General features: G+C 41.4%; 1 protein-coding gene across 1 annotated transcript; it reads left to right on the forward strand.

Moving 5' to 3' along the window:
* Positions 1–359: 359 nt before the first annotated feature.
* On the forward strand, positions 360–24831 carry LOC139473497 (chitin synthase chs-2-like). Its single transcript, XM_071256117.1, has 15 exons — positions 360–406; positions 4659–4921; positions 6849–7248; positions 8340–9361; positions 9729–9822; positions 10043–10242; positions 11783–11862; positions 11997–12105; positions 12585–12738; positions 13798–14008; positions 14581–14781; positions 18510–18816; positions 19635–19725; positions 20501–21149; positions 21849–24831. The coding sequence occupies exons 1-15, from the start codon at positions 377–379 to the stop codon at positions 23294–23296; spliced, it is 5259 nt and encodes a 1752-aa protein (XP_071112218.1). The 5' UTR covers positions 360–376; the 3' UTR covers positions 23297–24831.
* Positions 24832–25312: the final 481 nt, after the last annotated feature.

A 25312-nucleotide genomic window follows, 5' to 3' on the forward strand; every position in this document is an offset into this window, starting at 1 on the left:
TGTGATGTGTTATAAAATATACTGATGATTACCTGTGCATCCGGAGTTATTAAGTATACATATTTCAATATGTCACTTTCATTCACTGGCATCATGATCACATGATAGTTCACCTTAACTTTTCCCCGATTCATGCGTCTTGAATACGCCTAATCTGAAAAAAGCAATGTTCTTCCTGTTTGATAAGACTAACGGACATAAGTACCACTAATCAGACCAGACCTGCCTACCGACCCAGCCGAGACGTGAAGGACTATTTATCTTACCACGTCCGTTTATTACTTTCCAGCATTCTTATAGTATTCAATGGTAAATCAGACGTGTTAACCTGAGACAGTTATCCTGGGACAGTTATTGTAACATAGAGCCAGGGAGGATGTCACTTGGTTCTCCTTATTTGACGGAGGTAAGCTGATGCAAGCAAAACATCATTTTTGAAAGTTTTGACTTATGAGGGAGTATGTTTAGTAGGACTAATATATTTGTTATGCGATAAGAAGTATTACTGTGGAGATTGGTTGGCATGGAATCTGTTCATTCGCTTGAATTCGAAATGCTTAATTTTGTCATGCAATGGTTATTAAGTCAAGTGATTTTACAGATGAACAAATATAAGTAGGAGTAGAATGGTGTACATGAGTTGAACGGGGCGCTTTTGTAAGAGCCAACAGAACAACAAGTGGGAATAGTTTTGTGACAAACATTGTGTTCAAAATGAATATAATGTTTTTACTACTATGTGAATAGTATATAAATGAAAAGTACTATTAATTACCGTCAATACACACATATGCTCATGTCATCTACAAATGGATATGTTATATAGCATTTGTTGGTGTACATTTATTATTCATGTATAAAACGCCTTGTAACCATGATTAACCGGTTGTAACCGGTTGCAATTTAACATACATGTCGTACTCGGTGTGCATGGCATTTATGGGTCAATGTTAAAAGTTCAAACGTCGCATGATCATGGCTCTTCTAATACCACAGAGTAATGATAATAAGATCAGCCCCAATTCGTTAGATTTCTAAAGAGTTAAGGTAAAAATGTATGTGTTTGATAAAATGATATACATGTAATTGTTCAAAATCCAGCAAAATCGGTCAGTTTTAGGTGGACAATGGTCTTATAGCTTCCTCAACGTTCATTATAATATTTATTTTGATGCATTTTGACAAAACTAAGTTGTGTTAAAAGGGACATATCCAAATATGGTTCCAAGATGAATGCTTGTCAAGTCTGCGAAGGTAAGTTTGGGAGCACAGTTGGCCTAGTGGTCAGCTCGACGTGCAGAGTTGCTTCTCTTGTGACACTATCTTATTGTCATGCGTTCTATCCATTGGTCACTTATTTATCAGCACCATACCCGTGCCCATAGGTTTCACCAAGTGGTTAGCGTCCAAGACCTGCATCACTCGGTCTTTGAGCCAACTCCAGCTGACACGCCATCATCGTAACTTGAACGCTTGGAACGATCGGTTTAAAGCGTCTATGAAACAATATCCATGGATTGAAACAAGCCAAGAAAGTTGTTTGGTGGTGTTTTGTGCATCTTATTTCTGTGTAGTATTACCTAACTATCATTAAGAAGACGTTGATAGTTGCTTCACACAAATAAGTATTGGGGATACTGAATTCCGTTTCTGATAATAATAAGCTAACAAGATTAATACAATGAATCAAATATAAAACCTTTTTTTTAATTAACGTTTTACCCATAACCGACCCCGAGTGCATTACGGAATGTCAAAACTCTGTCGGTAGGATTGTGAATAACTATCAGCTGACTCAAAATGAGCGACCACTCCTCAAGGTTTCTTATCTTATATCATAATGAGTTTCAAAAAAGCAATTCCGGTACATCTTCCAGAGGCAAGGGAGTTAAAATCAGTCAACTCCCTTGCCTCGGGAAAATGATTCTGGTACTATGGATCCAAAGCTAACTGGTATAGAGGCCTGCATAAATAATCTAAGTTTAAACAGTATTCCATCAAGAAGTTTAGTTCAAATTGAGCAGAAACTTATCTATTTGACATGCGCACGTGATAAAACACCAGTGCTACTTCCTTTGTGTTCCTTATCTAATCAGTAAGTACGTGCACTGGGGGTTAGCCCTATTCCGAAATGTCAGTATTACTAGTACCAGGAAGTCCTGCTCATCAGGAAGTGATGATCGTTCAGGGGATATTCCCCTAGTTTGTATACATGATCGTTCAGGGGATATGCCCCCTAGTTTGTATACATGATCGTTCAGGGGATATGACCCTATTTTGTATACATGATCGTCCAGGGAGTATGTCCCTAGTTTGTATACAGAATAATCCAGGGGATATGCCCCTAGTTTGTATACATGATCGTCAAGGGGATATGTCCCTAGTTTGTACACATGATCATCCCTAGTTTGTATACATGATCGTTCAGGGGATATGCCCCTAGTTTGTATACATGATCGTCAAGGGGGTATGCCCCTAGTTTGTATACATGATCGTCAAGGGGATATGCCCCTAGTTTGTACACATGATCATCCCTAGTTTGTATACATAATCGTTCAGGGGATATGCCCCTAGTTTGTATACATAATCGTTCAGGGGATATGCCCCTAGTTTGTATACATAATCGTTCAGGGGATATGCCTCTAGTTTGTATACATGATCGTCCAGGGGGTATGCCTCTAGTTTGTATACATAATCGTTCAGGGGATATGCCCCTAGTTTGTATACATGATCATCCAGGGGATATGCCCTTAGTTTGTATACATGATCGTCCAGGGGATATGCCCCTAGTTTGTTTTCATGATCGTCCAGGGGATATGCCCCTAGTTTGTGTACATGATCGTCAAGGGGGTATGCCTCTAGTTTGTATACATGGTCATCCAGGGGGTATGCCCCTAGTTTGTATACATGATCATCCAGGTGATATGCCCCTAGTTTGTATACGGAATCGTGCAGGGGATACGTCCCTAGTTTGTATACGGAAAGGTCCAGGGGATATGCCCCTAGTTTGTATACGGAAACGTCCAGGCGATATGCCCCTAGTTTGTATACGGAAAGGCCTAGGGGATATGCCCCTAGTTTGTATACGGAAACGTCCAGGCGATATGCCCCTAGTTTGTATACGGAAAGGCCTAGGGGATATGCCCCTAGTTTGTATACGGAAACGTCCAGGCGATATGCCCCTAGTTTGTATACGGAAAGGTCCAGGGGATATGCCCCTTGTTTGTATACGGAAACGTCCAGGCGATATGCCCCTAGTTTGTATACGGAAACGTCCAGGGGATATGCCCATAGTCTGTATACGGGAGTAGTTTCATGTTTTGAATCGCCCCGACTTGTTCTTCGCAAAAATAACAATTTCCATTCACGCACCAGTGAAACAATACAAATGTACTTCATGTGTCATCTCTTTGTGTGACTTGCCACGACAGTAAATACACAAACTGTTGCTACATCCATATAGTTCTCATTCTATCATGAACCTCAATGTATCAAAGACGACTAAACATTCATTTGTTATAAAATAGTGTTCTTGGTAAGTGTCCACGAACTTCAACCTTGTTACACATACCAACACGGATTTCCATGAAATCAAGCTCTTTTGTGGGGACACAGGGGACAAATCAGGGGAAGCAGCATCGGTCTCGGGGAGTAGTTGGACGGGTGACCGCGTTCAGCACCTTGACTCCTGATAGTTTCTAGGGCTTCGGTCCTGTCCCACACTGAAGGTGAGGTGAAATGGGGTTAACGTCGCGTCCAAGATTATTACAACTTATAAAGCGACGTGCATGCACGTGTATGTGTGTGGCTGCTTGTACTAGTCCGGACTGATGCCGATTCATAGTGCTAGCTCACTCAGATACCATGCCCCAGTTTAACATGAATACCCCACTGAGACACAGTATACTGACTCCGAGGCGACCAGGCCTTGTTTTAGCCCCTTAATGTCGAGCGCCAGACAGGGTACAAGTACCATCTTTTAACGTCTTTTGGTATGATGCTGTAGGGTATCGAACCCCGGACCTTCTGCTCTCCGGGAGGACGCTCTACCATTAGACCATGGAGGCGGTCGCCCCACACTGAAGCACATGTAGCACATGTGGGTTCTCCTTTGGCAAATTACTTTGTTCGAAATGTGCCTCTGTTCAACAAGCAATGAATGGGTACCCGGAAGGATTATATCGCAATGTGTCCGTTAACCTTCTAGCGCCTCACTGGTGTGTGTGTGTGTGTGTGTGTGTGTGTGTGTGTGTGTGTGTGTGTGTGTGTGTGTGTGTGTGTGTGTGTGTGTGTGTGTGTGTGTGTGTCTTCTTGTACTTTTCCGGACCAGTCCTTGTTTTAGCTCCTTAATGTCGAGCGCCAGGCAGGGTAACAACAAGTACCATCTTTTAACGTCTATTGGAATTGAGGCGGCCGGAGATCGAAACCCAACCTTTCGCTCTCCGGGCGGACGCTCTTCTGCTAGACCACGGAGGCGTCCAATGGGTTACAGATTTTACAATATGATATCAGTTAAAGGAAATTTGCTCAGTCTATAACACACTATGGCCTTGCTGATTTGGAGTCACGTGGTCCATGGAGAGGGCATTCGTTGCGTGGGTTCGAATATCAAATTTTCACCGATAATGATCTTCATAGATCCTGCATTCTGTCCCCAGGAGCGACCAGTCCGCACTGGCTTTCTGCGCACACCAATAACCCAGCCCCCTAGGGACGACTATGGCCGTTCGGGAGGGGCAGCATGGGACGGGAGCTATGCCAACGCTGGTTTTGGAAGAGACTCTCCCGAGAACGACCCCTTTCATGAAAACCCTGACTATGATGGCTCTGACGAGAGTGACGCAGAGAGCCCCGACCAACGACAGACTGTCCACAACGTGGTCATTTGCGAACCCGAGACGACAGGTGAACCATCTACAAGGTATGTAACTCCGCTTGCTAGTGTGTGAGGGAGTCAGTCAGTGTTTGGGGCGAAAGTGAGTGAATCATTGAGTGAGTTGACTGGATGAGTGTGTAGTTGGGTGGACGGATGGGCAAGCGGGCGAGTGTGTGGGTCACCGACTGAGTTCCAAGAAAACAACATCAGTAGAAATCAGATATATCTTTTAGTGATTTCTTAAACCCAAGAAACAGGTTGGTTACTACGAAAGCCTAATGGTGCCACTTTGGTAGTATCAATTTGTTTATTTTAATCGAAATTTCTCGTTATCTCAATTATCGAGTTCTTTCTCGTTACTTATTATTTTCACGTGTCTTTGAGTTTTTCTCGTTATTCCAAGTTTAAATCTTGAAATAACGAGAAAATAATTGAAATAACGAGTAAATAATTTAAGCAACGAGTAAAAAATCTAAATTTCGAGTTTGTGAAATAAACTTGATATAACGGGGAAATAATTGAAATTACGAAAATATGACCGAAGTAACGAAAAAATCGGAATTTCGAGAAAATAAACATATAATTGAAAGAACGAGAAAATTCAAATTTATATAAAGCACGGTAAAGTTCTAACTCTCAGGCACAATATAGTAATAATTAAATAAGTGGAGTAAGATTGATCACAGTTTTAACTGGCTAGCGCTTTCAACTATAACTCTTTTATAAAGATACTGATACGCACCAATATTTGTCGTATCATACAAAACGTAACATCCCTTACTGTCTCGCAAGACGTATTAGTACCATTGTTTCCGGGAATGATGTTAAAACTACCCGCCTTGCTGAACTTAAGAGTTTCCAACTGCATCAAAATTATCCCGCAAAGCTAATTGAAGATAGCATACAGAAGGCGCTAAGTATCAAGCAACTAAAACTGAGAGAAAAGTCTGAAGAAAACAATATGGGGAATAATTTAACTCTAGTATCTACCTTCAACCCTAATCATGAAAAAAACATTATCCAAGTTTCAACGATACCTGCCTCTTTTGAATCAAAGTATAAAAATGGAGAAGATATTGAGCAAATACAAAATTATCAAGACAACCCAAAAATCTTAGAAAGTTTTGACAAGTTCTAAATTTGATTCTGTTGTCATCACTCAACAGGTTTCCAAGGGCGGTGACAAACGTTGCCTAACTTGCAGCAATATAATGGAAAGTTGTTCAGTCCAAATTACAAAGGACACTAAATTTACTGTAAAACAAAATATGACTTGTGATAGTAGAAATGTTGTTTACTTGATTGTTTGTAGTGGATGCAATGAAAAGTATATCGGAAAGACAGAACTTACATTAAAAAGAAGAATGAATCTTCACCGTGCACAAATAAAGCAGCCACACAACCGCACGATTCCACTCAGTGAACATTTAGATACATGTGGAAGCAGCAACTGTTCAGCTTTCCCGCTATATAGGTTAAATTTTGATCATGAACCTACATTGTTTCAAAAAGAGCAACATTTCATTCATAAATACGCGCCTAAGTTAAATGTTAAAGCTTAAGATATTTGTCCATTGTCACCGCAATGTTTCGGTAATGTTTATGAGAGAGGGAAAGCGATATTGAAGGACAGAATTAAAGAATGACATTATATGATAAAGAGGTTATCTCCTGTATTAGGAATAAACACTATGTATTTAGCTCGCCAAGGCTCGCTAAATACAATGTTTATTCCTAATGCGGGATATTTACCATCCCAAAACACACTCGCGTGATAACCTCTATGTTACTACTTCACGTCCGTTATTCAGTAATGGCCTGATGAGACTCGTACGTGGTACGAGTTTAAAGCGCTAGCCTATTATAACTGTTTTCAATCTTACTCGAATTATTTAATTATTACTGTATTATATATATACGTTTGAGCATTTACCATGTGAGGACTGTATGTAACTTTTTTATTTCCAAAAAGGGCAACACGGAAAACAAAGTGGGACATTTTCAAGGAAACATCAAACGAAAGTGTCAGTTTTTCGGAGACACAGAAATGGAACTTGTCCTATAAATTTCTACGAGTCCTGTTATGCAGTGCCTTCTTTCTGTTATGTTTGGGCTCAGCAACAATGTCCAAATTATCTTTCCTCTTTTTAACATTTTACATCAATCCGACAGAGAGGTTTTACTTGAACTATGTTCGCAATGGCACAACTACACGTGTTGACATGAAGACCGTCGCCCACCACATGGATGCCAAGTGGATCTGGTCTCTCATCCTCATCATCTGTGCGCCATATTTCTTCACAGCTTTATCAAGTGTTTGGAAAGTAATTTTCAAAACAACCAGGCCTTTGAAATGTGTTCCACTTTTAGTGGTAAGTAATATCATGAATTCTCCTCTTGGGTCAGGATATTGTCACATTTAGTTTGTAGGCATTGATTGTGAAGCTCGGTGGGGAAAGAAGCAAATCGCTACAAAGATTTACGGCCAATAGTTGTGACAACAATCGCTGGTCGTGGGTTTGAATCCTCGAATCAACCCAATTAGGATCCTTGTTACATATCCAAATTCCGTGGTCTGCTTGCGCCACGTTAAAATGTACTCCCATATGTAGCTGCCGTGCTGTGATGCAGCTGTAATTATGCCTAAAGTGGCGTTACACCCAACCCAGCCTGCATATGAATTACATGCTTTACCTTTTTAGTTGTGTTCAATGTTACTGTACTGACTACAAACGCATCCATTCCAGTACACGTTCCCATATTCCCCTATTTCGAAGACTACATAACATTGAACCCTCAGATTAAGAAATCTAAAAACATTATGTAAAATAGCTCCACATCGAATAGTGACACAATTAAACGCGAACTCTATGATATTGAGTGACGCATCGTAGGTTGAGTTGTACATAATTTTTACATATAATTATTTTGAAATGCCAGCCAACAATGGATAAGAAAAGTTATTTTTAATGAAATCAGAGGTGGTTATTCTGATTTGAAACCTTTGATTGACCAATCAGAATAAATTATTCAAGGTAGAATTAAGCGATAAACCTATGACATTTGAGATAGTCTCACAGTAGATTCGATACTTCTTGTCTTAATGTGATGCGTGTGAGTATGGTTTTACGCCGCTTTCAGCAATAGCACAGCAATATCACAGCAATATCAGGCTGGGGGACAGCAGAACCTTTACCCTTGTGGAGAATCCAATCCGGGTCTTCGGCGTGACGAGTGAACGTTTTCTTCCACTTGGGTACCCCAACGCCCAATATATTTGCGCTTTGATCAACCATAATTAAGCATTCGTCAATATGTTGGCAGGATGTTAATTTAAATCAAGTATCATCACCCCCTCTCGACTTACTATATCTAAAACTAAAGTGGCTTTGTAGAGCAGGGTTCCTTTATTTGCAGTTATCCTTTCCGAACATACGACTCACCCATCTATATTGTCTTCCAGGCCTTCTTGATCGAGACGCTACACACTGTCGGCCTCGTCATCCTGGTCTTCTACGTCATACCAAGCTTCGAGCCACTCATGGCGGGCTTGCTGATGCTCAACGTGGCCATCATTCCGGGCCTGCTGAAGATCTTTGAGGCAACCGATCTCAACAACGACGAAAGCAGCGAGGTGGTCAAATACAAGGAGGATGGGAAAGTTAGGATATGTATACGGACCATCTTCGACATCTTCATGGTCACGTTGCAGTGTGCTGTAGTAGTGGCGTGGTCGTACCTGGCCTACACAGTCAAAGATTCCCTATTGCTGGCAATCCTCATCCCAGTCTCACTTGTACTTGTATCCATCTCGTGGTGGGATAACTATGTCCACAAAAAGAAAAAGGGAGGTTCCACTGACTCTAAAGGCAACTGCTTGGCAAGGCTAAAAAGATCTATCAGGAAGAGAGGATCCAAAATTTACTTTCTTACCTCACTATGGAAAATAGTCTTGACAATCGCCCTTCCTGCTGTGATTTTCTCCTGGGGTAGTAACAAGTGTGTCAGGGCGTTCTTTGTTCTGGAGCCAACAGCAAGAAATTGCTCGGTGTTCCAGGACATCACCATTGCTGACTCTGCTCAGGACGGGGCACCAACTGTCACAGTGCCAAGCTGCCACCCATACCTACCCTTCATGGTGGCTACTGTCAACATTGTGTCGAGTATCCTGTGTTACAAGATCGGCAAGTCGGCCTGCAAGATTCTGGCTCAAGTATGGTGCTTTGCGATTCCCCTGCTTCTGTCAGTACCAGTTACTAGTGGCATCCTCATCAGCACCTACATGTTCAATGATGAGATCACAAGCTTTTTAGGTTGCAATGTTCCATGGATACCGGGTGTGAAGAACCACGATCTCTTTGACTTCCTGCTACAGTACACTGAAACGTACTGGCTCCCAGTCGGAATGGCTTCCTTCATCTCCCTGATCTACATCGCCGGACACATCTTCACACCCCGCTGCCCCAGGATGGCTAGCACAGAGAAGTACTTTTATATATTTTTCTTGTCATTTATATAAATTGACACACTTCATACGAGGCACTGATTGTCCATTTATCTATTGCGCCAAAAAATTGTGTAACTGAAATTTTGTTCAAAGTAGCCTTTAACATAACTCACTCGAGATACCATGTAACCAAGGTTGTCATGGTTTATCAATATGTATGACTTTCTCGGATGCGTTTGCTGGCCATTTTCCTGCATGATAACAATTACTTATGAAGTAGTGTGTAATCGCTTTTAATTATTTAGAAAGCGACAGGTAAACTGCTGTACGCCCATACAGGTAAGCCCAATGGAACTCTTCACGAGGAGACAATCAGTTCTGATCTTCACGATGTCCATGTTCCAGACTGTTCCTGAAGCCCCTGTTCTGTGGAGTTCTGTTGGAGGAGTCCATCTTGCTCAATAGACGCAAGGACGATGAGGACCTTCAGGAACATGTGGTAGGTTATTCAGTTATCTTCAGGTGTAAGGCACTGATGTGTAATGCTCAGGGGCACTTGGGTATACAGTGAAACCTCATGTATGAAGCAGTCTGGATTAATAGGAATTCGCTCAAACTGATGTTTGTTACCACAATAGCAAAAACGTCAGGGGTAACTTAACCCTTAGTCTCCAGAATGGTAAGTTTACGAAACATCTGCTCTTCTGCTATTTCTTCAGCTAAAAGGTGGCTGGATCTTCTCTCATGAGAAAGCGTCCAGGGGAGAAGAGCAGCCAGAAGAAGAGGAGGAAGCACTGTTTGATGCAAATAAGGCAAAGAAAAGAATTCGCACTGACACCACACCAATGATATATATCTGTGCAACAATGTGGCATGAGACGGAGAATGAAATGGTTCAAGTTCTCAAATCAATATTCAGGTAGAGCGGACAATGAATACTAATTACATGTGTATTTTTACCTGTTCAATAAAAGACACCTCATCATTTGTTCACAAATAATATATATGTACACTCTTCAAAAAAAACAAACGCATAGGTGTTTTGAGAATTCCAATAAGATTTTTTCCCCAGCAATCGTCATAAAGACAATTCTTATGTTTGATTCCCGTTAATCATGTCATGTTTGTTGTGCATTGCGCGCAAACACATCTCAAAATGTTTTTTTGTAAACGTTTATCAGTAAAAATGCAAAGGATGCACGGAAATTGCTTTCAGAAAAGGTTTTCAGCACAATGCACGTGCAAAGTGTTGGAACAAGAGTAGAAACACTGACTATAAAAGACCGTACAAAATTCGTCAGTTCATTACGAATTTTCTGACGTGAACGGAGATCGAAAAATTTCTGACCAAACCATCAGAAATCGTCTGAGGGAAGTGGGAATTCGAGCGAGACGACCAAAAGTTGGACCTGTCTTGCGACGTCTACATCGTCAACGACGTGTCCGGTGGTGCAACAGAGTACAAGCATGGGATCTCAGGAACTGGCGACGCGTTTGGTTCAGCGATGAGTCACGTTTTCCTCTTCAACGACGGGATGGAAGACAACGTGTATACCGACGTCGACGTGAACGTTTTGCGCCGAACTGCGTTCGATAGGTGGATCGATTTGGTGGAGGGAGTGTCATGGTGTGGGGAGCCATATCCTACACGGGTAGATCACAGTTAGTGGTTGTCCAGGGCAATCTTACAGCAAACCGATACATAGACCACATTCTGCGTCCTCGCCTCCTCCAAACTTTGGACCGCCAGAGGGAGCTGTTCCACCATGACAACGCTCGGCCACACACAGCACGTGCAGCAGTTAATTTCCTTGTTAATGAGAACATCAATGTCCTTCTATGGCCGTCCAAATCGCCTGATCTCAACCTGATTGAACATTTGTGGGATGAACTTGATCGACGCGTCCGTCAACGTCACCAGCGTCCCCCCACACTGGCACAACTCGCCAACGCCTTACAGGAGGAATGGCGAAGAATTCCCCACGAAAAAATCCGACGACTTATGCAATCTGTGCCAAGGAGGCGTCGAGCAGTGACGGCTGCAAGAGGTGGTGTGACCAGGTACTGACCATGACGCCCCCTTGTGGCTACGCATGTGCAATGACTGAACTGAATTAATGCTGACAATGACGACAATGCTTTTGTCGATCGCTGTGTCTAATTTCATTTGATTGTGTTCACGCATATTCTGTGTAGATACTTTTACATCCGCTTAATAAATATCCTTATTTCTAACAATGCGTTTCTCTTTTTGAAGAGTGTATTTCTTTAATAATTATAGTGACCAATGCTTGTCATCGCATCCCAATTGCGTAGATCTATGTTCATGGTGTCAATCACCAGATTGTCGTCCAGACTCGATTATTTCCAAACCGCCATATTGCTGAATGCGGCGTTAAACAACAAACAAACAAACAAATCATAATTATTATAAGTAGTAGTAATATTGCATCTTCCAGATTGGACACGGACCAAAGTGCGCGCCGTACTGCCCAAGTGTACTTTGAAATTGAAGATCCTGATTACTATGAATTTGAAGGTAAAACATGTTATTAAAATGATGAATCATAATTCTCATTGCTAGATACACATAACGGATATACGTTTGGAATATATATTCCAGCGGGGTGGACTTAAAGATGTCTTTTTTCCCCATTTTATGGTCATTTTCAGCTCATATCTTCTTTGACGACGCATTCGGCCCGCACCTCCATGATGAGTACGAGTATCAGGCTAACGACTTCGTGAAACAGCTTGTCCGAGTTATCAACATTGCTGCCAGGTATGCATAGATTCGTCACAGTGAGTCGGAGATCGTTACAGTTAAACTATTTCGAGAGAAGCAGAGTGACAACATAAACGATAGTGTTTGTGATTTCACAGTACTTTCGTTTGGAACAGCAATAATCCTTTAGGGTGTATAACTTCTTGTCCTTATGTAAGTCTTTACAAGATGTAGCCTTTTAATAATCCATTAGTTAGCGTATCTGTTGCAGCCTTTTATGTTGTTGATATACATATTGTACGATGGTAGGGAAGCCCGATGGTAAAGTGTTCGCCTGTCACGTCAAAGATACGGGTTCGATTCCCTTAATCAATATAATATGTCCCCCGTCGTGAAATCGCTGGAATTTGATAAACGCGGTGTACATCCAAACTCAATAACAACAATTGGTTTCATTTTAGTGTACACATTATAGTCACCAATAGTCAATGCCTGTGGTTAGATATGTGTATAATAACTTGTGATCTCTCTTCCAGTGCCGTGCACAACACCGTGATGCAGATTCCGGCCCCCACCCGTATCCCCACCCCTTACGGGGGTCGCCTGGTGTGGAAGCTCCCCGGCGGAAACACGATCACCGCCCACCTCAAGGATAAAGTAAAGATTAGGCACAGGAAGAGATGGAGTCAGGTATGGGGATATGTTGAGATGTTCATAGCGTTGCGCTCAGCTGAAGTAATGCAATACTGACAATAAAACCTTCTGTTACCTGTTGTTTCTGTGAAGGTGATGTACATGTACTTGTTGTTTCTGTGAAGGTGATGTACATGTACTTGTTGTTTCTGTGAAGGTCATGTACATGTACTTGTTGTTTCTGTGAAGGTGATGTACATGTACTTGTTGTTTCTTTGACGGTGATGTACATGTACTTGTTGTTTCTATGCAGGTGATGTACATGTACTTGTTGTTTCTGTGAAGGTGATGTACATGTACTTGTTGTTTCTGTGAAGGTGATGTACATGTACTTGTTGTTTCTTTGCAGGTGATGTACATGTACTTGTTGTTTCTTTGCAGGTGATGTACATGTACTTGTTGTTTCTGTGAAGGTGATGTACATGTACTTGTTGTTTCTTTGACGGTGATGTACAAGTACTTGTTGTTTCTTTGACGGTGATGTACATGTACTTGTTGTTTCTTTGACGGTGATGTACATGTACTTGTTGTTTCTTTGCAGGTGATGTACATGTACTTGTTGTTTCTTTGCAGGTGATGTACATGTACTTGTTGTTTCTTTGCAGGTGATGTACATGTACTTGTTGTTTCTGTGAAGGTGATGTACATGTACTTGTTGTTTCTTTGACGGTGATGTACATGTACTTGTTGTTTCTTTGCAGGTGATGTACATGTACTTGTTGTTTCTTTGACGGTGATGTACATGTACTTGTTGTTTCTGTGAAGGTGATGTACATGTACTTGTTGTTTCTTTACAGGTGATGTACATGTACTTGTTGTTTCTTTGCAGGTGATGTACATGTACTTGTTGTTTCTTTGCAGGTGATGTACATGTACTTGTTGTTTCTGTGAATGTGATCTACACGTACTTGTTGTTTCTTTGACGGTGATCTACATATACATGTACGTGTTGCCGTGAAGGTGACGTACACGTAGTTATTGTTACTGTGAATGTGATGTACATGAATTTATTCTTTCTTTGAAAGTGATGAACACATACTTGTTGTTTCTTTGAAGGTGATGTACATGTACTACTTCCTGGGCTACCAGCTGCTGGCGGAGCACATCCCTCTGAAACGTAAGAAGATCCGCGCCGAGAACACATTCCTGTTGGCCTTGGATGGGGATGTAGACTTCCAGCCAGACGCGCTGCAAGTCCTGGTGGACAGGATGAAAAGGAGCATCAACCTGGGGGCTGCCTGTGGCAGGATACACCCCATCGGCAACGGTACAAGCAATGTTACCCCCGTTACAAAGCTAAATACTGTAAAAAGTGAACCCTTGTGGATTCGGAAACCCTGGCTCCCGGACTAGTGCTCGGCATCCGGACGGCTATATACAATGCATACTAGTTGTTACAGAGAGAGAAATTACTTCTTTAAAACATTGGTTAAACTGGACATTGGTTAATCCGGACGATTTGCCAGGGTGCCGACTTGAAAAAAATGAGGTTTCTCTGAATATGTAACACTAACCCATGCACCATAACGGTATCTTGCATCATACTAAGATTGCTTCGTTAAAAAAACCACGTGCTGATCCGGGTTCAGAATTGATCCTTAGTACATTTGTCTTGTCGTAAGAGAACGCATGGTTACAAAACTATTCGATTTGGCTGATTGTGTTATCGTTCCCTAGTGGTGTGATCACCCAGCATAACACGTATCAATGTCATCCTTCTACCTTTTGCATGCTCTCTGTTTAGGTGTTAGGTTTGGCAGAACTAGCTACAGGTTTGTCCTGCATAAGGTCACACGCGTGAGGAGGGCTTGCCTAATACAAACTGCTCACTTTATTCAGGCCCAATGGTGTGGTACCAGAAGTTTGAGTATGCCGTCAGTCACTGGCTTCAAAAGTCAACCGAACACATGTTGGGGTGCGTCTTGTGCAGCCCTGGATGCTTCAGTTTATTCCGGGGATCTGCTCTCATGGATGACAACATTATGAGGAGATATACAACTCCGCCCACTGAACCCCGGCACTATGTTCAGTATGATCAAGGTACTGTCACTATGTTCAGTATGACCAAGGTACTGTCACTATGTTCAGTATGACCAAGGTACTGTCACTATGTTCAGTATGACCAAGGTACTGTCACTATGTTCAGTATGACCAAGGTACTGTCACTATGTTCAGTATGACCAAGGTTCTGTCACTATGTTCAGTATGGTCAAGGTACTGTCACTATGTTAAGTATGGTCAAGGTTCTGTCACTATGTTCAGTATGACCAAGGTACTTTCACTATGTTCAGTATGACCAAGGTACTGTCACTATGTTCAGTATGGTCATGGTTCTGTCACTATGTTCAGTATGACCAAGGTACTGTCACTATGTCCAGTATGACCAAGGTTCTGTCACTATGTTCAGTATGGTCAAGGTAATGTCACTATGTTAAGTATGACCAAGGTACTGTCACTATGATCAGTATGACCAAGGTAATGTCACTATGTTCAGTATGGTCAAGGTTCTGTCACTATGTTCAGTATGATCAAGGTTCTGTCACTATGTAAAGTATGATCAAGGTTCTGTCACTATGTTCAGTATGACCATGGTTCTGTCACTATGTTCAGTATGGTCAAGTTTTTGTCACTATGTTCAGTATGACCAAGGTTCTGTCACTATGTAAAGTATGATCAAGGTTCCGTCACTATGTTCAGTATGATCAAGGTACTGTCACTATGTTCAGTATGGTCAAGGTTCTGTCACTATGTTCAGTATGATCAAGGTTCTGTCACTATGTTCAGTATGGTCAAGTTTTTGTCACTATGTTCAGTATGACCAAGGTACTGTCACTATGTTAAGTATGGTCAAGTTATTGTCACTATGTTCAGTATGGTCAAGGTACTGTCACTATGTTCAGTATGACCAAGGTACTGTCACTATGTTCAGTATGACCAAGGTACTGTCACTGTATTGTCACTATGTAAAGTATGATCAAGGTACTGTCACTATGTTCAGTATGACCAAGGTACTGTCACTATGTTCAGTATGACCAAGGTTCTGTCACTATGTTCAGTATGACCAAGGTACTGTCACTATGTTCAGTATGACCAAGGTACTGTCACTATGTTCAGTATGACCAAGGTAATGTCACTATGTTCAGTATGGTCAAGGTACTGTCACTATGTTAAGTATGGTCAAGGTTCTGTCACTATGTTCAGTATGACCAAGGTACTGTCACTATGTTCAGTATGACCAAGGTACTGTCACTATGTTCAGTATGGTCACGGTTCTGTCACTATGTTCAGTATGACCAAGGTACTATCACTATGTTCAGTATGACCAAGGTTCTGTCACTATGTTCAGTATGGTCAAGGTAATGTCACTATGCTAAGTATGACCAAGGTACTGTCACTATGTTCAGTATGACCAAGGTAATGTCACTATGTTCAGTATGGTCATGGTTCTGTCACTATGTTCAGTATGATCAAGGTACTGTCACTATGTTCAGTATGACCACGGTAATGTCACTATGTTAAGTATGATCAAGGTTCTGTCACTATGTTCCGTATGGTCAAGTTATTGTCACTGTGTTCAGTATGACCAAGGTACTGTCACTATGTAAAGTTTGATCAAGGTTCTGTCACTATGTTCAGTATGAATATGGTTCTGTCACTATGTTCAGTATGGTCAAGTTTTTGTCACTATGTTCAGTATGACCAAGGTACTGTCACTGTATTGTCACTATGTAAAGTATGATCAAGGTACTGTCACTATGTTCAGTATGACCAAGGTACTGTCACTATGTTCAGTATGACCAAGGTACTTTCACTATGTTCAGTATGACCAAGGTACTGTCACTATGTTCAGTATGACCAAGGTAATGTCACTATGTTCAGTATGGTCAAGGTACTGTCACTATGTTAAGTATGGTCAAGGTTCTGTCACTATGTTCAGTATGACCAAGGTACTGTCACTGTATTGTCACTATGTAAAGTATGATCAAGGTACTGTCACTATGTTCAGTATGACCAAGGTACTGTCACTATGCTCAGTATGACCAAGGTTCTGTCACTATGTTCAGTATGACCAAGGTACTGTCACTATGTTCAGTATGACCAAGGTACTGTCACTATGTTCAGTATGACCAAGGTAATGTCACTATGTTCAGTATGGTCAAGGTTCTGTCACTATGTTCAGTATGATCAAGGTTCTGTCACTATGTAAAGTATGATCAAGGTTATGTCACAATGTTCAGTATGACCATGGTTCTGTCACTATGTTCAGTATGGTCAAGTTTTTGTCACTATGTTCAGTATGACCAAGGTACTGTCACTATGTAAAGTATGATCAAGGTTCTGTCACTATGTTCAGTATGATCAAGGTACTGTCACTATGTTCAGTATGGTCAAGGTTCTGTCACTATGTTCAGTATGGTCAAGGTTCTGTCACTATGTTCAGTATGGTCAAGTTTGTGTCACTATGTTCAGTATGAGCAAGGTACTGTCACTATGTTAAGTATGGTCAAGGTTCTGTCACTATGTTCAGTATGACCAAGGTACTGTCACTATGTTCAGTATGACCAAGTTACTGTCACTATGTTCAGTATGGTCATGGTTCTGTCACTATGTTCAGTATGACCAAAGTACTGTCACTATGTTCAGTATGACCAAGGTTCTGTCACTATGTTCAGTATGGTCAAGGTTCTGTCACTATGTTCAGTATGGTCATGGTTCTGTCACTATGTTCAGTATGATCAAGGTACTGTCACTATGTTCAGTATGATCAAGGTTCTGTCACTATGTTCAGTATGACCAAGGTACTGTCACTATGTTCAGTATGACCAAGGTTCTGTCACTATGTTCAGTATGACCAAGGTTCTGTCACTATGTTCAGTATGACCAAGGTACTGTCACTATGTTCAGTATGATCAAGGTTCTGTCACTATGTTCAGTATGATCAAGGTACTGTCACTATGTTCAGTATGACCAAGGTAATGTCACTATGTTAAGTATGATCAAGGTTCTGTCACTATGTTCAGTATGACCAAGGTACTGTCACTATGTTCAGTATGACCAAGGTTCTGTCACTATGTTCAGTATGATCAAGGTTCTGTCACTATGTTCAGTATGATCAAGGTACTGTCACTATGTTAAGTATGATCAAGGTTCTGTCACTATGGTCAGTATGGTCAAGGTACTGTCACTATGTTCAGTATGGTCAAGGTTCTGTCACTATGTTCAGTATGGCCATGGTTCTGTCACTATGTTCAGTATGGTCAAGGTTCTGTCACTATGTTCAGTATGATCAAGGTACTGTCACTATGTTCAGTATGATCAAGGTACTGTCACTATGTTAAGTATGATCAAGGTACTGTCACTATGTTCAGTATGACCAAGGTACTGTCACTATGTTAAGTATGATCAAGGTTCTGTCACTATGTTCAGTATGACCAAGGTACTGTCACTATGTTCAGTATGATCAAGGTACTGTCACTATGTTCAGTATGGTCAAGGTAATGTCACTATGTAAAGTATGATCAAGGTAATGTCACTATGTTCAGTATGATCAAGGTACTGTCACTATGTTCAGTATGGTCAAGGTACTGTCACTATGTTCAGTATGGTCAAGTTTTTGTCACTATGTTCAGTATGGTCAAGTTTTTGTCACTATGTTCAGTATGACCAAGGAATTATTTGCATTATTGATATTGTTCAAAAGTTCCATTTGATATGAATCCTTCAATCAGCATTGTCCATCGTCCTGTATCAATTTCTCCTCCATACAGGAGAGGACCGCTGGCTGTGCACCCTCCTGCTGCAGAAAGGCTACAGAGTGGAGTACTGTGCTGCGTCCGACTCCTACACGTTTGCTCCGGAAGGCTTCTTCGAGTTCTTCAATCAGCGGCGCCGCTGGACACCTTCCACCATGGCCAACATTCTGGACCTGGTGATGGACTGGAAGAGAACATCCAAGAACAACGAGGACATCTCCATCATGTTCATGCTGTACCAGATGTTCCTCTTTTCCTTCTCAGTCATCACTCCAGGGACCATCTTCATGCTCATCGTGGGGGCATTATCCACTGCCTACCCGTACGTAATTTGTTCTATTGAGCTAGTGAGCGAGGTTGTTTTGTTTTGCCGCTTAGCAAAATGCCAGGGGTTCATTCGAAGGACGGAGACCAACTGATTTTCCCCTTATCCCCTGCTGGGACGTCGTGCGAATTTTTCTCAAAATCAGTGAAGCAGGCTCAATCCGGATTAAGAGGACAGTCGTGTCCATAGCAAAGAGTAAATAATCAGTGTTAACAAAATGTGTTATTACATATGCGTATGCATTGATGTACATCACAGTTTATTTTGATCATATGTTATTACAATATCCATATACAAATACACACTCAAACAAGGTGTATATATTTAGCTGGTCCTTCACGGGCGAGACTTCTGAGTTAATTTAAATGTCAATACACACCGAGACGGACATGAGCTCAATAATTATAGCTCACAAGAGGCCCCCGAGTTTCAAGCAACAACAGTTAAGTCGATCTAGCATCAAAGAATACCGCACTGGAACATCGTGCGAATAATTTTGGTGAACAGTTCGACGTCCTGCGAATACCCCATTCTAGCATACAACTGCCGAGAAACTAACAATAAGCCTGACACAGTGTACCCATGTCAAATCCATGTGATGTACGAACATGGGACCCACTACACAGCCATTCATCACATTGTTTAGTCTGCATGGTCGGCGTCCCGTCATTCAGCGGCTGTCACAAATAGGTGTTTCGGTAACTCTACAATAAAGTGTATTCTATCAATGACTGTTAAATATTTTCATAATTCAATCTACACTTTGCATATCATGCTAAATCAGATATCTCCTTTACTGAACTTGTTTATTGCAGAACTATTCCTCTCTATGGCTCCCTTATCATCAACTTGATACCAATCGTCATTTTTGTGCTTCTATGTTTCAAAACAAGCACCGACGTACAGGTAAAACCTACATCCTTCCCATCTACATCCACTGAAGAGCAAAAGAAACTATACCTCTCAGTTGATTTTATCATACGTTTGATTTACAATTGAAAAGATCTGAAGTTATCGATATAAAAAGAATTGAACTGTACTGGCGCTTGGTCAACATAGTTTTAGTTTTATAGTGCTTTTCTGGGCACAAAGTTTTCATTTTAAACAAGGTGTGGGTCATGTGGCAGGCAAATTCATGTCTTACCCACGTTTGCATGACCTTTAAACCAATTACCCAGCCACAGAATACATTCTACATATTGTTGCAGGATTGAGGACTGGTTAGTTATACATGATCAAACAAAAACCTCGGTATACTTTCTTTGGCCCCTCGAACTCTTTTACTGACACAGCACAATTCGCTGAGTTGGGCGTGCCAGAATCCCATGTTCATTGGTTAGAAGCATTCATTTGCACTGACTATGGTTCTTGGCTTGAATACGTGTGCTTGTGGATTTCATCATACCGAATACGTATGCGACAAGCACCTCATTCCTGCCAAAATGCACGTCTTGACGTAGCTGTTATAACCGGCGTAAAACCCACACTGATTATAATCAACATATCATATATTTTGTGAGACAGTACTCATGTAATACTTACAGGTTATTATCATGTATAAAATGAACTGTAGATTACCTGATTGGAATTTGATGTTAAGGATAAAACACTCCTCCTCGGTTTTAGTTCTAAATGTACAACCGTATCTCGTGTATTTGAAATGGGCTATTATTGGTTCCAGTTGTCGTTTGCCTCCCTGGTGTCGATTGTCTACAGTCTCCTGATGATGGTGGTTTTGGTGGGTATTCTACAGCAGGTTGCACGAAGTGGATTCTGCTCTGTGTCTACAATCTTCTTGACTGGAGTCGCGGGGATCTATGTCACGTCCGCCTTCTTGCACCCCCAGGAGTTCTGGTGCATCATACACGGGGGCCTGTACTTCCTCTCAATACCATCAATGTCAGTGCTGATGATGATATTCTCTCTCGGGAATCTTCAGAACGTATCTTGGGGAACTCGGGAGGTAAAAACTGCTGCTCCACCTCCTCAGCAACAACAGCAGCAACAGAGGCAACAACAACCCAGTACAAATAAAAAGAATTTGGTTCAACAGTGGCTTGGAAAGATTGGCGAGGGGACTCCAGGGGAATCTGATTACGGATTTTCCTTCGGTAACTTGTTCAGATGTGTCTGCTGTCCTTCTAACCCAGGGGTGAAAAATGAAGACCTCAAGTTCAAAGCCATCCTGCAGCGTTTGGATGACCTCGACGAGCGCATGACTGAAATGACTCGAAGTGGTGTTGATTCTCTCGATTCCTTCAATACTCGTGCTCCAGAAGCTACACCGTTCTCTGGCATTGTTGGTCAGTTTGAAGGAGCTGTGGACAAAGGTAATGGAGCATTCTTATCTGTAATAACCAGGAATCGTTTTGAGGGCTTAGAACCTTGCTGTACACAGCTGCTGTGTTTCAAGCAGTTAAACACGTTATTGATTATTTTTTATGACATGCAGTGTATAAATTAGTTTCCAAAGTTGAATGGTCAGGAGAGCTTGTAAAAAAAAAAGTTGCAAGACCTCATCATATATTACTAGCCCTACTTTATGGAGGCCGACGTTTGCAATATGTATTAACATAGTCTTGGAATTATTATACTAATCAACGGCGAAGCTGAAAAGTTGCTTGGTACTATACCTTTGTGCGACGTGTGTGGTGGTTCTTAGTCCCTCACATGTGAATGACGCATGTACGTGCACATCAGTCATGATCATCATCATAAAAACCCAATTTATTACTTCACATGTGTTTCCGATGAACTACGAAATGACAACAGGCTTTGACATTAAATAACACCTTACCTGACCAGATGATTCGTAGAAAATACTAGAAATAAATGAGTATTGGCTATAATTTTCAACTAGACAGTCAGGCCAGCTTTACGGAGATGTTACTAGCCCAATTTAAAAGTCACTGGCATTTGGCTAGCGGGCAGGCTGCTATTTCGAACAGTGGTGACAGGTACAAAGACAGCCGTAACATAAAGACTGAATATTGTTGAAGATTACTTATTATTTACGTTTTATTCTTCAGTCAATCCAGTATTCGATGAGGAAAAGAAGATGGTGAGAGATGAGCTGAGAAACCCCTGCTGGATGGAGGATGAAGATATTTTAGCAGGACCTAAGGAGCTGGTGAATGATGAAGAGATACGCTTTTGGAATGAACTCATCGGGAAGTACCTATTTCCGCTGGACAAAGATGAAAAGAATGAGAAGAAAATGAAAGGAGACCTTTTGGAATTGAGAAACACCGTGTGTCTCGCCTTTCTTCTCATCAACGCCCTTTTCATAATCCTTCTGTTTGCCCTGGAGACAGTGGCCGAGTACACTCCACAGCTGAAGATATCAATACCTTGTAATGATGATAACGTAATACCCGAGGAAATACAGCCAATATCAGTTGCATTCACTCTCGTGTTCGGGGTCATGCTTACTATACAGTTCATTGCAATGATGTTCCACAGATATTCTACGTTCTTACACATCGCTGCTATAACTAAGATTGATTTGTTCAGGGGCAAGCTGGATGTATCCAAGGAAAGTGACAGGAAGCCCACGATTGAGGAGACCATCAACCTTGTCCGGGATATGCAGGTGATCAGGGATGATGACACATTATCCACAGTCAGTGCCGACGAACTGCCCCCTGATTACTCAGATGAGGATGAGGAGGGTTCTGGGAAGAAAGGCAGAGGAAGGGAGTTGTGGGGGCAGATGAGAGAACGCAGAAAGGGAATTCGAGCCCATCATACACTGAACAGAGCATTTATGAAAAACTTCAAGAAACTGGTTACAGAAATTAAGGAAGAGCCACAGCATGATTCCAAAGAGGAAGCTGAGAAGGAAGCTGGTAAAAGATTTAAAGGCTTTGAACGTAAATCTCTGTTTACTATTGTCAAAATGGCCCAATCGAATGAAGCCTTTAGAGATAAGGTCATCGATAAGGGACAGAAATGGCAGGCTATTGTGAAAAAACTGAACGTTGACAAACAACTTCATAGTAAGCAACCGACGTCCTTTGCTGATATTGTGAAAGCACGGCTTAGACAGAAGAGACAAGAGCAAGGGCTGACACCTCAACCACTCGCTTCACAGGTCACGAGACGATCTGCTTTACATCCAGCAGATGGAAATGCTTCAAATCGGGTCAGTCTTAGCGAAGCCAGTCCAAATAGGCCAACATCGTCAAGCAGCCAAGATCCTGTAACAAGCAGCCCAAAGCCAAAGCTGAAAACATTTGCTATGCGGGCACTTGCAGCTGAAAAGAAGGATGCGTCGCCTCCTTCATTTGATGGCGAATCTTCTATCCGTCGAATTGTTCGGCAGAGCCGACAACGAACAGTGGAGCCGGAAGCGGAAATGACGTTACAGATTCCAGCCGCACCAGGTGATGAGTGGCCGGATGAAACTCGATATGCTGCCCGGTCACGAGGCTCCTCGCCCCAGAGAGGAACACATGGGGCTGACACTCTCTTTTAGACCCCCGTCTTGCCGCTGACAACCATCTGGTCTATAGGCGCTGAATCTCTATCGGGTTTCTAACAAAGCCAAAGTATCGCCAATATGCCGCGGGTTTCCTGGTTATTATAACATCAGAACAAATACTTCTAGACTAGACTAGACTTCTTGAGAAATTACGTTGGTTTTAATAGTATTATATTGAAACTGAAAAAAATTATTTAAAAATTTACATTCGTCCTATTTGTCAAGGATTGACTAACTCTGTGTATGCTTTCAACACTCGAGATCGTGTGTACTAATTGCCCTGGACTCTCTTGGGACCCCACGTCGGTCCCATTCGTGACAAAATCCAACTTTTAAAACCAATCAGATTGCGGTTAAGTTAGACTATCTATGATTCATACAAAATTAACGTCTTTGGACCTGCGACATACATTTACATTAAAATTGTGGAATGAAATTCTAAGTTTACAATAAGCCCTTATTAAACTTTTATCATTTAAACAAGTTAGATATCTTTCATTTTGTAACAATGATTTTACTTTGCTGTAATTGCTAAGATAAAGCGATTCAGAAATACTTTGGTGCCACTGTTGACAAAAATATATCCTTCAGTCTTTGCTTCAAAGAAGTAAAAAATAACTGTAGATCTCCCACATCTTGGGACATCCATACATATGAAAAAACACTGACAAATACTAGATTTCTCACATCTGGAGCCCAATTATTATCATCAAGTACCTTTAACATTTTGTAACACTGATATGGGTATCTGTCAGGCATTATTCTAAGTAACTTAATCACCCTTAATTGGCTGGCTACAAAAATATTACTACGGGCTGTTTCATCAAGGATTGCCTTGTTTGAGACAAACTTACCAACGCCGAGAAAATATTTGAAATATGAAGTGTGAACTTTTGCAATTGCAGCGTAATACTTAGCACCCCATATATCAGAACCACACAAAAGTATAGGCATAATTTTGCCTTCAAAATTGTGAAAAAAGACACACAACTATTTTTCCTGAATAAATTTTAAAGAGGCATAATGGCTTTCGACACCTGAACAGCTAACTGTTCTTACAGTGGATGCTATGTGTTAACAATAACCCGTTCATATTAAATGACACACCATTAGTATAATATGTTCTTCTAAGCCTGACTTTCTTTCTAAGCCGGCCCCTCTCTCTCCCATTCTCTCTCTCCCATTCTCTCTCTGTCTCTCTGTGGGTGTTCGGGTGTTCCAAAGTATTATATTTTTTAAGCAGATGTTCAAACTCCTGTGGTATTATTACACTACACGTGTATATCCTTGCTCACGCACTGAACTGTGATCTCATATGTATTTGATTATCTGGTATAATGGAGCTCTTCTTCACTTTCATTCAACATATCACTATTTGTAAAGCAGATCCAAGGTAGATGTATACAGCAGGAACTAAAACCTGTACATAATGACAAAATGGCCCATCAATCTCTTTCTCAGTATGAAAGTCATTTCTAGTTTTCTTGTACATTGTAGTGGAATTGTTTTATTACGCTGTAATGACTTGTATTCACTCCCTTATTTTATTCAATAAAATATATCAAACTTATCTGTGTACAAAACGTCCCCTATATAAATGAAAGCCCCACAAGGCAAACAAGTGTCTGTGTGTAGCTGAAATACTTTATGGGGCTACAAGTGACCCAGGTGTCTGAGGCGCCGCAATTCGCAGCGGTGAGTTGCGTCCCTTGGGCATACCAGAAACCTATGATCGTGGGTTCGAATTCTGGTTCGCCGCGATTATGTTTCTAGGTCTGACCACACCCGTGCTCGTGGGTTTCACCAAAGTGGTAAACGTGTAGGTCCTACATCACATCGGGCTTTCCTCCCACATTAAGCTGTCACGCCGTGATATAACTGGAATAATGTTAAAAGCAGCGTTAAACCCAATTCACTCACTGGTATACTTAGTACGATGCTTGAAAACCTTGCTTATTCAATACATCGGTGCATGTTGATAGTGAGCAAGCCCCAACACTGCCTAAACAG

The sequence above is a fragment of the Haliotis cracherodii genome, unplaced genomic scaffold, assembly GCF_022045235.1.
Source record: "Haliotis cracherodii isolate W230 unplaced genomic scaffold, xgHalCrac1.p SCAF_29, whole genome shotgun sequence".
NCBI classification, from domain to species: Eukaryota; Metazoa; Mollusca; class Gastropoda; order Lepetellida; family Haliotidae; genus Haliotis; species Haliotis cracherodii.

What these genes read in the sequence shown, in the direction of transcription:
- LOC139473497 (XM_071256117.1), top strand. Translation starts at nt 377, where the DNA reads ATGTCACTTGGTTCTCCTTATTTGACGGAG. An exon ending in GTTATCAACATTGCTGCCAG is followed by an intron (nt 12,106 to 12,584) that starts GTATGCATAGAT and finishes TCTCTCTTCCAG; the next exon opens with TGCCGTGCACAACACCGTGA. An exon ending in ACAGGAAGAGATGGAGTCAG is followed by an intron (nt 12,739 to 13,797) that starts GTATGGGGATAT and finishes GTTTCTTTGAAG; the next exon opens with GTGATGTACATGTACTACTT.